The following is a 10,088-nucleotide window of genomic DNA, read 5'->3' as shown; positions in this document are numbered from 1 at the left end:
TGTAGGCTCTGCCCAGTTTCTACCCTCCCGTTGTTATATCATATGCACCCCTGCTCAGGGAGTTTGTAGACTCTTGCTTCTGATCAAATGCAAACTCATTAGATGAACTTTGAAGATTGACCAGGAAACCCTGGGCTGTGTCTGTCTAAGCGGGCATCCTCCAAGCTTCTCCAGTACAGTGCTCTGCTCAGGTGTGATGTGATCCCATATTTCAGCTTCTGTGCTAACAGACTGGGTTAGTGGAGTTTTTGTTTGTTTGATTGATCTGTTTTTTCATTTTTTTAATATGCTGTGCTCTTCCTGACTCCTAGTTTTGCTCTTGATTTCTGCTGGGAGCAGAAATGAAGAAGAAAAATGGCTAAAGATAGGTATTCTCATATATATTCTTTATACCCAGAAATTTCAAAGGAGTTTGACAGTTTCTCTAGATAGCATGGGCTATGAACAAATCTCAGCCTTTTAGATTTATGGAAGGGGTCATGTCTGGCCCTGTTACACACATCCTAACAGCCTTGGAAGGCACAGGAACTAAGAAAGGCCAGTTTCTTAGACAGGAGAGCTAGCACTAGCCTCTCACTGGGTTGCTAACCCCCCAAACGACAGCAGGCAGCTACACTGGGAAGTGTATCTCGGCATCAAAGAGCAGTGTGGAACGTCCATAGGGCAATGCTCCCTAGTAGTTTATATTTGTCTTAATAGTCCACACTCAGCTACCGCAATTATGGGGACAACTTGAGTATTTAATTTGCGTCAAGCACTTTGCTAAATGCTTCACCTACAAGGTGACATTTCATTCTTACTTCCATAGGCAACTGAAGGAGAACTGAAACCCAACAAGGCTGATGGCTGACTTATCCCAGATCGTGGTGATAATGGTGAAGACGAGCCCCAAGGCACCTCTCTCTAACTTCAAAACCCTAAGCTTCTAGATTAAATGTCTCAGGAATAAATACCAAAAAATTCTAAAAATTAATAAAGTATTAACCATGTTAGTCCTGTAAGAAATGAATTCTTGGAGGCTAGAGAGATGATCACTGGTTAGGACCATTTGCTATGTAATCATGGGACCAAAACTCTAACCCCAGCATGCCTGCTATATTGTGTCCTGGAAATGCCTATTATTCTGGCTCTGAGCGATCCAGTCCTTACTTCTAGTCTCAGTATAGCACACACACACACACACACACACACACACACACACACACACACACAAGTAAACAAAATAATAGGCATGAGTGGTATGATCAAGATATATTTTATACACGTATAAAATTGTCAAAGAATAAATGATCTTCAGAAAAAGAAACAAATGGCACTATTCACAAGTGAACGCTTCTCCCTTCCCCTTTGACTCTGCATATTCATCAAGAATAAATCCACAGTGAGGAATTACTCCTCATAAGTCCAGGTTCCTTCCCCCATTCGCTATTAAGTAGAGGATAATTCCCTTTGCTTTTTTTTTCTTAGTAAATATGTGGTCCACAGAATACACACACTGGAATTCAAAAGGCATGTACAGCTTGCATGATGGCAAATGTCCCTGTGTGCGTGCCTCTGAAACACTCCACACACCCCTTATTTGAGAATTCAGAGGGCGTGTCCCAAATATCTGAAAAGCATCTTTTGGTGAACTGACAGCTTCGCATGGAAAATTTCCAAGCCCTTGGCTCTGAGTGACCCCTGAAAGGTTGCACGTCTGGTGTGTATAAACACATAAGAGGGCTTTTTTCTTCCTCGAAGAGAAGTACTGAGTCTCTGAGATCAGCATAGTAGGAGTAGGGCCTTTAGGCATGTGTTCTTTGTTCTTAATGTTTGTATTTTTTCTTTGATAATTTCACATATTTATACAATGTATTTTGAGCATATCCATCCACCATTACTTCCTTCCAAGTCCCCCTAGTGCTCCCAACCCATATCCCTAACAATTTCATGTCTTTCTGTTTTTGTTTTTCTAAACATGTGTTCTTGATGGATGCTATCAAGTGATATAATCAGGCAGGGCTAAGGAACACTGAGAATTACCCTCTGCCTTAGCATCTATAGGCAGACAGCCTTCCTACACAAATTGAAACACATTGATCATGCAGCTAAAATAATTAATCATGATAGATTCTTTTGACTGATTTGGTGTTGTTTTTTGTTTTTTTTGTTTTTTCAGGTTTCTCTATGTAGCCCTGGCTATCCTGGAATTCTCTTTGTAGATCAGGCTAGCCTCAAACTTAGAGATCCTCCTGCCACTACTTCCATATAAGTCTTCCTAAGCATCTTTTTGTAGAAGCAGAGGGTAAGACTTACTTAAGGTGTAAACTGTTTTCAAAGAGATCTATTAAGAAACATGAATTTCAAAAATGGACATTTTGAAAACATTTAAAATTCTAAAAAGAGACTGAATTAATTTAAATAAATTTAAATGCATTGATTAAAAATGTCCAAGAACTCTCATCTAGGATCAAGAGAATTCAAAGGCAGCGCTGAACAAATCTCAAGTCACCATTTTGGACTTTGAAGAAGAGTTTATTCACTCGGCCGAAGAAGAGTTTATTTCCTCTGCCCAAAGAAGAGACTCCCTTCTCTGTGGTTCTTTCCTGGTATGGTACATTTCTTTTTCTTGTCTAAAATTATGTAATACTTTCACTTGGGTAAAGCAAGATTGATGGACTGAGAATTTCTTCATAAATCTGTTGATTAATTTAACAGGACATGTCCCAGTGGGACATGAGGAGAAGGGAAATCAGATGCCTCCTTTCTTCCTGGACTGTAAACTTGCCTGTCTGTGTCTTGACGACTATTCTTTGTATACAGGCCATTACCTGCAATTTGGAGCTATGAAGTGTGTTGAAGACTGGAAGGGATTTTCTTGTACTTTTTAGAGAAGTAATAAGATATAATGAAGGGATTTGGACTTCCAAGGACCTGTGTTGGGATCACAACTCCATGATTGAACTAACAGAGTGGTCATAAGGCCTCAGAATTCCACCCTGTAGATACAGAATGCTCACGGCTACACTGCATGGTTGTTTAAACTGATACAAATAACAAAGATCAACTCCTAATACAAAGAGAATCAGGATGGTAACGTTTGCGTCTGTGATAGAGTGGATCTTCCTAGTGTGAAGGTTTCCCCTTCACCAGAGTCTTACAGAATAGCCCAGGAGTGGAAGACACAGTCTGTGAAAACAGGTCATAGGAAGACTGCCAGAAAAACAAACAATAAAGAGCCAAAGTTTTTTTTGTCTCTTCATACTCTAGCACAGCCTCCTGTGGTGACCACGGTCTGGGAAAGTTTAGAGTAGATGAGTGGCTGTATAATCAATCACCCAGAATCTGGCTGTGTCACACCAGAATTTCCAGAGCCAAATTTCTTACTTTACATTATTTTGGGTTGATTCTGCCCCTTTTCACACATTAATTGTGTGTGTGTGTGTGTGTGTGTGTGTGTGTGTGTGTGTGTGCACCTGCACACACAGAAGAATTTGTTCTTTGAGACAGGGCTCTTACCATCCTGGAACTCCTTGCCTAGGCTAGGCTAGAGAGCCCAGGGATGCTCCTGTTTCTACTTCCCCGGTGTTGGATTCACAAGTGTGCACCACCATGCCCAGCTTTCTCACAGGGTTTTAGGGAACTGAACTCGAGTCCTCGTGTTTGCAAGGCAAGCACTTTACTGCTGAGCTATCACCCCAGCCCTGGAACATTAGTTTTTAAAACATCACGCCTATATGAACACCACAGCAAGAGAGACAGTAGCAGAGAAAATAAGGCTTGGTTCTCAAAAGACCTGAGGTTTAAATGGTAATGTGTGAGCAAGTGATTTTAACAGAGGACATTAAACTAGAGCGACGGCTGATACCAGCGGTTGTAAACCCGACCTTCCTTTCATAGATGGCGACCTCCCACCCCTTGAGCCCCTTGTTCAAGGGTGGTGCAATTCCGTATGTGTGTTAAGAGGTCACCGATGGGAGCCCTGACGAAAGGCTCTAAATATGGCAGGCTCACCTCAGACCTTACTATTTAGAGAGGCCCCTCCTCACCTGTCCCATTCATCATTTCTGCTGAAGTCTGTTTGTTTAGCCGGAAGTGTGGAGACACCCGTGAGAAACCAACATCACACACGTGTGGCTGGAATGGGGACAGTGATATTTTTATATTATCCAACCAACTGCCAGCTCTTAATAACCATTTCCTCATGCCATCTTAACAATGACACCGTTTTCTATCCTTGGAAATTGTTATAGCTCTGTGCGTCTCATCCCAAAAGAAAGCTAAAATGGGGAGAAGAGGCGGAGTTACAACACCCCAGTCAAGGCGGTGGGGAGAACTGACAGGCATTTCTCGACGCCACAGCCTAGCTGTGTGTGATGGAATCTCAGACGCTTCTCATCAGGTCATGCAAACATTTCATTTTAAACATCCTTCATAGAATCACAGAATACGGTGAAAATTCTGGCAGTGAGGGAGGCACCCCTTTCCCCAGGAGCAAGCGTACCTGGGGCATCACTGAGGCTGAACGCGATGCGCACTGGCTTGTCTGCAGGTACCCTGGCTGTGCTGATCATGTGGGCGCCTGAGGCCCGGCCTTCTCCTGGGTCTTCCAGCTGTAAGGACAAGAGATACCCATTGTCACTTTACCCAGCGCTGGTCTAGAACACCCCATAGACCCTCAGAAGCTAGAAGGGAAAGTTAGTAAGTTGCCTTTTCTCATGTTGTAGATTCCTGGTCCATTTTAACTTTTTTCTGGCTTCTACAAAAATTACTTTGATAATGGACATTCAAAGTGGATGAAATGTGGTTTTTAAAATCTCTATTTCATATTTTCAGTATCCCTTCCCATTTATAAGTTTAATGCTGACTTTGGAAGGTCACCTATAATGTTGTTGGTTTTTTTTTATGGGAACAACATAGAAAAGATACCATCTTAATAGATTTCAGATAACGTCAGACTCAGTTACCTTTCTAGCTTAAAAGCCAATTTAGGGGATGAGGAGATGGCTCAGCTTGAGAAGTGCTTGCCATTCAGTTAGAAGAATCAGAGGTCAATCCTCATGTAAAAATGAGGGGGCAGGGTGGTACACACTGGTGACCTCAGTAAAGAAGAGACAGAGACAAGAAGATCTCTGGGGCCCCCAGGGCAACTTGCCCAGCCTAACTGACAGCAAGCCCCAGGGACTAGTCAGAGACCAGGTCTCCCAGAACGAGGAAGACAGAGCCTGAGAAATGACTCGGAAGGTCTGTCTGTGTCTTTCATGCTTGTGCACACCCGCACACCCATGCAGACACACAACACGCAGACACACAAAGCCTAAATTAAAAACAATGTTTTGTTTGTTTCAATACAATGAAATCATTTGAAGTAAGTCCCAAACCATCTTTAACCATGTTACAGTTGTTGTATGAATATTGCATTCACAATTATCTGATGTCCTAGAAATCTATCCAACATTTATGCTCAAGGTTTCACCTCATAAGATCAGGCTACAGCAAAACTTGTCCGTGGGGCACACAGCTGTAATTACCAGCACTTGGGATGTGGTAGTGGGAGGATCGGCCGATCTGAGGCAATATTTACTAAATAGAAAATTTGAAACCAGCTTGGGCTACATGAAGCTCTGTCTTTCAAATCAAAACCCAAAAACATCCTATGAGGATTTGACTCTACCTATTAAATTATCATTTAGTCAATAAACTTAGAGCTAATGAGTGAGAAACATCCTTTGCGTAAGATAGCAAAAGCAAAAACTGTACTTAGGGGAATTTAGCATAATTATACTTTGAGGAAGATATTTGATAATTTGATGTTCAGTGGGTCTAGGAAAACATGTTGTAATAAACACATAATATGGTTGTTATTTAGACACATATATTTAACATTTCTATTTTTGGTCATGCCTCTCTTAAACTTGCTCCTCTCCATCTCATGTAGGCAGAAAAGAAAAAAAAAAACCTGCATGACATTTTAAGGAAAATGTCTCCAAAAATGGCAAAATATAAATAATGTCTTTAGCCATCCTTGGCAGGATCCTGGGAACCTCTGCTCCAGAACATTTTCTCATGGTCAGGTCTCTTACTTTTTCCCATAGCTTTTCTGTCTAAAAATAGTGTCCAGAGAGCTGAGTGCTGTTTTTACAGTTACTTAGGCGGGCAAGCTCAGGACATACATTTGTACCAGTACACTCAGATGCGCATACATTTTGAACCATCTTAGGTACCGTATGGAAAGAAAAAAGACTTATATTAACCACCCAGTAAAGCTAAAAAAAAAAAAAAAAACAGAGCAACTGTCTGTAAGCCACTCAGAGTTCTGCTGAGCCCATTAAGTTAACCCTATGAATAGCTCTGAGTCTCGGACATTCTACACACCGTGGCACGTAACCATAGTTACAAAAGGATGGTATCCTGGATTTGCCATGACTTAACACAGGATTTCTTGCTTTTACAAAAAACAACCCTCTGGCACACTGCTGTGTAGATTCCTCTGCCTGGTATCAAGTTTTCTTTTAGCCACCTGCCTCTGAAGAAATAGCGCGGATAGTCTCAAACAGAACAAAATAGCGCGGATAGTCTCAAACAGAACAAAGCAAACAAAGGCCCCAGAAGTTGCAGCTGAAAGGCAAAGTCTTGCTGCTGGGCATCCCACAGCACCCAGTCCACCTGAGCGTGACTTCGAGGGATAACCTAGCTCGCTCCTCTTCCGGTTCACCCCTCCACACTTTCCCACGTGAAGAAGCGCACGAGATGGAAATCTGTCTCTGGGGCTGCTTACTCAACAGACCTCTGCTCCGGTTTCAAGCTAAAGAGAAGAAATTGATGAGCACAGCCAAGGACCGCACAACAGAAAATATCTGTCTCCCTCTGAAAGAATGATGCCAAGGTCGTGCGGATGTTGTGATCCACACAGCGTCTATGACTTGCCTTTCCATCACACCTCCCGGGGAAAGCGGCTGCTGGTCTCTTCTCCTGGCCGCTGTAATAGAGCCTTAGTTAAGCTGCCGGTGCTCGGAGCGGTTAGTTGCGTCTCACACCTGCTGCCTTACCTCACTTAGTGGAGAGTCTGCACTTGTGTAATCCAGGGCCAGCCACTGCCTTGGCCAGTCGTTGCGTGTGTGGAGTCAAGACGCAGCGAGAGAGCAGTCTGCACCTGCTGCATAGCAGCCACTGACACGCTGAGGGGCAGAGACAGCTGTCCCAGCTCTACACCACTACCTGCTCAGCCCCAGACCCCAGAGTCCCAGCCCATGGGACCTCCCCGTTCCGCTTCCTTGCACAGCCCCTCTCTCCTTCCTTGCTACTCCAACAGCCAGGATGTTGTCATGTTTCTAGAAAAAGCAAGAGCAAAAGAAAAACCCTCCTCCTGTCAGAAGCATTGATAAACAGCGAGTTGTTGAGAGTCCAAATGTTTTAATTCATTAGTCCTGGCAAACCTAAAATACAAACAGTCTTGCTTCACGAGACAGGAATGTCTTCGCGGTGACCCAATCTGTGTCTGTGTCTATTCCAGCAAACTGGCAAAGATAGCATGACTCTAGTCAGCAAAAATGTCAGCGCTGCTAGGCCCAGCCAACTTGGACAGGCCACTAGCTGACTCTTGGATCATAGCTGTGATGATCCCATTAAGAAGGCGAGGTCTGAGGTCGAGCTGGGCCTGAGCTTGATGACTTGATCCATTCTACAAATGCAGACATTCACAAAAGGGGTCAATGGTGAACAGAGAACATGAGAATCCTTCGACCTTCTTTTTACAATTGTAAACTTGAATGTCTTGGGTATTTAAAAATAACTGAGCCATGATTCTAAGGTTAGATAGGTAAATATGAATAATATTGACAGAATGCAAATACACGCCACCAACTGAAAGAAAATACTTGCCAGATTCACACAGGCATTCAAAGTCTGCAAGGAAATCTTCAACTGAGCAATAGGGAAACAATCAAGTCCAGAAAGGGGGACAAGACTCTTGAACAGACATGTCATCAGCAGGGGTGAATGGATGACGGGCAAAGCCATGAAACATGACCCGCTTTTATGTCACTAGAGAGTCGCAGGCTGAAACAATGCTGCACTGCTGTGCACCTGTCTCCGTGGCCCACATCCGCAAACAAATGGTCAAGCACATATGTAAAAGAATGGTACTTCACTTCTCCTGGGAATGCAAAGTGGGAAAGGAACTCCGGAGTGCAAACTGATCATTTCTTCCTAAGCTAAACACATCCTTACCATGCAATCCATCAATCACAGGCTGCTGAGTGGCCCAGCATCCAGGTTCACATGACATTAGATTGGAATTATCTTGATGTACACATTCAGCCTCAAAGCAATAAAAGTTGTCCATCCTTTGGGAGCTGAATGGGAGGTGAATAGTTGCTGTGTCTTGAACCTTAAATGTCATCCAAAGGTCCATGCACTGAAAGCTTGCTCTGCTACCCACAGCACAACTGGGAGGTGGTGGAAACTTTCAGGGGTGGGTTCTCACTGAAGAATTTAGGTGACAGAGGTGTGTGCCTTAAAGGAGATTATCAGTGTCCCAGCCCCTCCTCATCCTCTCTCTCTGCCTCCTGAATTTAGTGATGTGAGCAGTTTCTTGTATCACATCCTCCATGATAAATTGCCTCCCCACAGGCCCAAAGGCCACAGGACCACGTGAGTATGGGCCACAGCCTCTAAAACCATGAGACCAAACTAATTTTCCAGGCTTATAAGTTGACTTTCTTAGGTCCTTTGCCAAAACAGTAAAAACTAATGCGACATCACGTCTTTATTGATTGCCACCTAAGCTCTCCAAGTTCACCTCTAGGAAGCCTGATGGTGACACTGATGTTGCTGAAGTTATCAGTAGCTGCTAGCATCTGGATTCCAGTGAAACCGAGTTAGGGATGGAAAAACAGACGGAGGCAGCACCTTTCTTAAAGTGACAGTTCACAATACATACATGAAAATCATCTCTTTCCATGGTTGTGGAACTAGTACCTGACAGATGCAGCAGCTCTCTGTCCCAGAGTCACAAAGATCCTGGAGGCTTCCCAGAGCACAGGCTGTCACACTGATGACTACGTCTTCTACACGTCAAAGATGTCTTCAAGACAGTAGTGAGGCAGATGTTATAGAGGTAAAGATTGTGACAAAGGGTAATTTGGCAACAATAATTAAGGAATAAATACAAAATGTCTAAACACTTTAAAAATGCTCTGCCTGAACCTGAGAATATAAATTATATAAATTGAACCTTTTCCAATCATAACACCTACTAACTCTCCTGTTGTCTTATGACTGATGGTGCATCTCTGGACTTGTTACCCACAACACACTCAAGACAACAACAAACAGGAAACACAGTGAAATCTATTTCCACAACTGAAACCCAAAATAACTACATGGCACTTTAGGAATGCAAAAGAAATAAGCAAAATTCTAATATATGTGCACATGAAAATACTAACACATTAACAGTATGTGTCTGAGTGATACTAATACCCAAGAATTTTATTTTATTCTTTTCAGCAATAAGTACTTCACTGTTTGTGTTAGTCAGCTTTCCACATCCATGACAAAATACTCGAGGTAAATCAAGTTAAAGGAGGAAGGGCTTGTTTCGTCTCATGTTTCAGGGGCTTCCTTCCATGGTAACTGGGCCCATTGGTTGGAGTCTGTAGCAGAATCGTGCATCATTGCAGATGTATTTGATGGAGAGGGTGTTCTCCCTCATGGACAGAAGCAAAGGGAGAAAATTCAACAGTCTCCTAAGTGTCCCAGCTGAGGATCAAGTCTAGAACATATGGGTCTTTGAAAACCCTCTAGACTCAAACTAGATCATTGTTATTTGGGGAATTATCTTAAGTAGAAGGGGACTTTGGGCTGGGAATAGTGTGCATGCCTTTAATTCCAACACTTAGAAGTCAAAAGCAGGAGGATCCCTGATATAGGATTCCCCTCTGTATGCTATGAATATGTTTTATTGCCATTGGTTAATAAAGAAGTTACTTTTGGCCAATGGCTTAAGAGAATATAGTCAGGCTGGAAAAGATATATAGAGAGAGTAGGTAGTGTCAGAGAGAAGCCACATAGCCATCACAGGAGACAGACACCAGACGCAGGACAGA

The 10,088-nt window shown here is 42.9% G+C and overlaps 1 protein-coding gene across 1 annotated transcript in view; it reads right to left on the bottom strand.

The window, feature by feature from the left end:
• The window catches only part of Map3k7cl (MAP3K7 C-terminal like), a 39,620-nt gene extending 32,365 nt beyond the window's left edge, over positions 1-7,255 (bottom strand). The window contains exons 1-2 of the mRNA XM_005345311.3: positions 7,029-7,255; positions 4,484-4,592 (exon numbers count right to left, since the gene is read on the bottom strand). Coding sequence (XP_005345368.1) covers positions 4,484-4,553 — 70 coding nt within the window. The 5' untranslated portion in view covers positions 4,554-4,592; positions 7,029-7,255. The remainder of the gene's footprint in view (positions 1-4,483; positions 4,593-7,028) is intronic.
• Positions 7,256-10,088: the final 2,833 nt, after the last annotated feature.

This window comes from Microtus ochrogaster, chromosome 2 (genome assembly GCF_000317375.1).
Source record: "Microtus ochrogaster isolate Prairie Vole_2 chromosome 2, MicOch1.0, whole genome shotgun sequence".
NCBI classification, from domain to species: Eukaryota; Metazoa; Chordata; class Mammalia; order Rodentia; family Cricetidae; genus Microtus; species Microtus ochrogaster.
Note: the sequence above shows the minus strand (reverse complement) of the source record. Positions and strands in the feature narration are given on the sequence as shown.